This window comes from Abrus precatorius, unplaced genomic scaffold (assembly GCF_003935025.1).
Source record: "Abrus precatorius isolate BTA unplaced genomic scaffold, Abrus_2018 Scaffold7, whole genome shotgun sequence".
Classification (NCBI taxonomy): Eukaryota; Viridiplantae; Streptophyta; class Magnoliopsida; order Fabales; family Fabaceae; genus Abrus; species Abrus precatorius.
In genome coordinates this window covers 31,844,796-31,849,299 of record NW_020874417.1, presented here as the reverse complement: position 1 = coordinate 31,849,299, position 4,504 = coordinate 31,844,796, and the positions used below count along the sequence as shown (strand labels likewise).

Sequence of the window (4,504 nt, the reverse complement as noted above, 5' to 3'; positions counted from 1 at the left end):
ATATTTTTAATTTTGAATTAAAAGAATTATATATTATTTATGATAATAAATACATTAAATTTATATTAATATATTAATTTATAATATATTTAGTTGAAAGACAAAATTTTCTTTTCACTCTCTTCTTCTTTATAACTTTCCTTTCTAAACAACTTTTAATGAAATAAATTACATGCTATTTTTCTTTCTTTTTTTTTATTATGCTAAAGAAACATATTTAATGGGTCATTAAACATGTCTAAAGATGAGAATTATCTTATCGAGTTGAGTAACAGAGATGAAAGAGAACGATTCAACTGAAATTTTGAAATGCACACAATAATAAATTTTAATAATTAAATAACACTTGTGTGTGAGAGTAATATTAATTTTATTGTAATTTTAATAATTTTTTATATTTTTACGGACAAATAATGTATTTTATAAAAATAAAATCTTTTAATCATTTATTTAATACATACTAATAATTTATGTGGACGTACAAAGAGTTTAGGTTCCACAGAAGATAAGCACAAAAAATTAAATAAGTTATCCAGTATATTTAATTGATTAACTACATACTTGAGAAAGCCCATCCTGCTTGATGTATGTATATTGTAATATAGTCAACGTTATAAAATATGAGCAATAATATACGAAATCCAAATATGAACTATCTAATAACATTTTGGCAAATAATACATGAACGCGCTTCATGTATTAGTAACATTACACGCTCTTATTAGAAAATTATCACCGACAGCATGCATCCTGTTAACTAGTCAAAATTTTTATTTGATTGCTTCCAGTAAGTTGTTGCTTGTCATAATAACCAAACACTTCCTTAATTACTTAATTTGTTTAAAATTTAAAACGAGGGTACAAAAATTGTCATCTGATCCTGGGATAAATTTAACCATGTTTTACGACCTTACATTTCTATGTTTTTATTTGTTTTTCTAATAAAAAATTTGTAATTTTTATTTTAAATTTTCACATTTCATTGAAAAAACTAAAATTGGTTATATACAGGGGAGTACAAAGTACGAGACATTTGACTCGCATTTTTATAACAAAGTTACATACTTTAGAGTAAAAAAATCAAAAGCTGGAAAGTAAAAGGGGTCGCAGGCTACTCTTGTCTTTATCCGAAAAGGACTCAAGCAATTGCATGCAAAATGTGCAAGCCTAAGATGGTGCGGAGTCTAGAGTCCTAATTAGAACATGGATTGATTAGAGAGAGAAAGAGGGAAACAGATTAAAAATCATTGAGGCTGCTATGGGCCCTGTAGTACAAGTCTTTTGAAGTCTTCCAATGCCAAACAAATATCACACGAAGTTAGGCAAACCATACATGCATTTTTCAAAGGTGAGAGACATGTCTTAAGGAGAGAAATGACAAATTAGGAATACTTAACCATTTAATGAAGATGACCACGTGTTTGAATATTTGAAAATTATTAGCAAGATCTCCTTACATAGTTAAAATAATTCAAAGCACAATGTCACAGTTACTGGCTACTTTATTCCCTGCTAAATTTGAAACCTTCGTCAAATCCAAACCCCACTTGGATCAAAAGGTTAAAAAGATAATCGATTTTTTTTATTTAAACATAGACCATTTTCATAATTTAAGGATTTCTCTTTTTATGAACATGAATACATGGAAATGTAGCTTTCTCTATATATTTACTTTCCCCTTGCTGTTTTTTTTAATATAATTAAGTATCAACAATACTTTCTATTTTAAATGATATATTTTTGGTAAATCATTAGCTTTTGTTTAAAAAAAAGAAACAAGGCAGCAAGAAACGAGAACAAGTGATTGGGTTTTAATGAAAACAAACTTACCAAGATGATTAGTTGGTGGGGAGGAGGGTAAAGAAAGAATCTATATAAGGGGTGGCACAAGGTTGGCAAAGAGCATATCTAAAACCCACTTGGTAGTGAGGTTGAGGGAAAAAAGAATGGGGTCTCTAATGGCCTCGGCCACTCTTACTCTTGTATTGGCGATAGTCTCTCTAAGCTTGCCATCTCAAATCACTGCAGACAACTACGTGTATTCATCACCTCCACCACCCAAGAAACCATACTACTACCATTCACCACCACCTCCCCCAAAGAAGCCATACTACTACCACTCACCACCACCTCCACCAAAGAAGCCATACTACTATCACTCACCACCACCCCCAGTGTACACTCCTCCTAAGCACCCTTACCACTACCCATCACCACCACCACCAAAGAAGCCATACAAATACGCTTCTCCCCCTCCACCAGTGCATGTAGTGTATCCTCCCAAGACACCATACTACCACTCCCCACCACCTCCACCACCTAAGAAGCCTTACAAATATTCATCTCCTCCGCCCCCAGTGTATCACCCTTACCCACATCCCCACCCACACCCCCACCCTAAACCTCACCCTTACCCCCATCCTCACCCACACCCTCCCTACGTTCCTCACCCAGTTTACCCACCACCCAAGCCATACAAGTACTCGTCTCCTCCACCTCCAGTCTACCCTCATCCTCACCCACACCCCCACCCTCAGCCCCACCCTTACCCCCACCCCCACCCTCACCCAGTGTACCACTCTCCTCCACCACCTTATAAGAAGCCATACAAGTATTCATCCCCACCACCTCCAGTGCACCACCCCTACCCTCACCCTCACCCTCACCCTCATCCTCATCCTCACCCTTACCCTCATCCCCACCCTCACCCACACCCCCACCCTCCCTACAAGTACTCGTCTCCTCCACCCCCTCCTTACAAGTACCCATCTCCTCCTCCACCCCCTTACAAGTACCCATCTCCTCCTCCACCCCCTTACAAGTACCCATCTCCTCCACCACCTCCATACAAGTACCCATCTCCTCCACCACCACCTAAGAAGCCTTACAAGTACTCATCTCCACCACCACCAGTTCACCCTCCTTACATTCCCCACCCAGTTTACCACTCACCTCCACCACCTTATAAGTACCCATCTCCACCACCACCTCCTTACAAGTATCCCTCTCCACCACCACCCCCTCACTACATCTATGCTTCACCTCCCCCTCCTTACCACTATTAGACGCCGCTTGGTCTACCATACCTCTCAATGGTAATTAATTTCCCTTCATTATTATATTTTAATAATGCATCATGATACTCGTTATTTCTTTCCAACATATTCTTTTACGCATTTGATATTATTATTATTATTATTTTAATTTTTTAAAAACAAATGTAGATTGTATTCTAGCTTTTAAATTTAATAATTCCTACACTTTCCTCTTCCCATTAACTAAACTTTCATGTCTGTTTTCCAAAAATGAGTTGGTCGCGATTCTAATAAAGGTTTATCAACGTTTCATGGAAAGTGATATTTCTCGATTGATTTTTATTAATCGAGGGACCATTCAATGACATTGACCGACGCACTAATAAAACATGCATGTGTCCGTGTTTTTTTTGTAGGATATGAAGATGATGTGAAAATAAAGAAAGCGATGGAAGGAAGAAGCGCTTCATAATACACGAAAGAGAAGAGATGAATGGAAGCAAAGTTTCCGCGTTTTGTATTTCATAAGAAGTGTTAATTTATTTTCTATAATAGGATTGGTTTCTATGCTTTTTATTTATTTTGTTTATGAATTTGGGGGGTATTTTTACAGTTGTAAAGCACTGCGCTCTGCATGATCTGCATGTAGGCGATCCTGTCAATGAATAGTACAAGCATGCCGTGTAGTTTTCAACCTGCTGCATTTGCAGGGGTTGTAAAACTCATCAAATATAATAAAATAAATTATTCTCTATATCGATCTCTCAAATTCAATCAATAAAACCGATTCCTTTTTCTTTATTTTGAAAGAAGAGAACCAAAAATAGCAAAAATAAAAAAAAGAAAAAAGAGCGAGTAATAGCTGTAACGTGGGGTAAAAGACTAGTTTTTATATCAGGCTGTTAAAACCTTGACCAATTTTTTACAACAGTTTTGTAATACAGAAACGTAGTAGAAGACGAGAGAACAAAAAAAATTAATAAATGATAGAATTATAAATAGATTTTATTTCTCATACAAAAATATATAAATAATAATTTTTTATAAATAAAATTGAGTTGTATTTTTTAGTGTTATTATATATAAACAATTATTTTTCCTTTTATATATCATTAATATTTCCCCCTTCACTCGCCTAAAAATAGATCGAGAACATCTTGGTTTATTTCTAATGTTCCTGAAGTTGTCTGCGTGTGAAAAGTATGTGTTTTCCCGCCAGTAACGTTTGGTTTAAAATCGGGGGCACGAATTAAGAGGGTGACAGAAAAAGGACCGACAGGGAAACTGGGAATACCAGACACCGCACCAAAAACATTTTGAAGGTTTTACCCACACACCACACCACCATCTAATTATACACATTTGACAGTGAGTGATTCCATCCATCGTTACATAAGTAGATAGAGTCAAAATATAAGAAGACAATTCAAATTAATTTTGATCGTTCGAGTTAAGGCTAACTCTTTTTT

At 35.6% G+C, this 4,504-nt stretch overlaps 1 protein-coding gene across 1 annotated transcript; it reads left to right on the top strand.

Moving 5' to 3' along the window:
• Window positions 1-1,895: 1,895 nt before the first annotated feature.
• On the top strand, window positions 1,896-3,616 carry LOC113871344 (extensin-2-like). The gene is made up of 2 exons (XM_027508407.1): window positions 1,896-3,095; window positions 3,452-3,616. The coding sequence occupies exon 1, from the start codon at window positions 1,947-1,949 to the stop codon at window positions 3,063-3,065; it is 1,119 nt and encodes a 372-aa protein (XP_027364208.1). The 5' UTR covers window positions 1,896-1,946; the 3' UTR covers window positions 3,066-3,095; window positions 3,452-3,616.
• The last annotated feature ends 888 nt before the right edge of the window (window positions 3,617-4,504 follow it).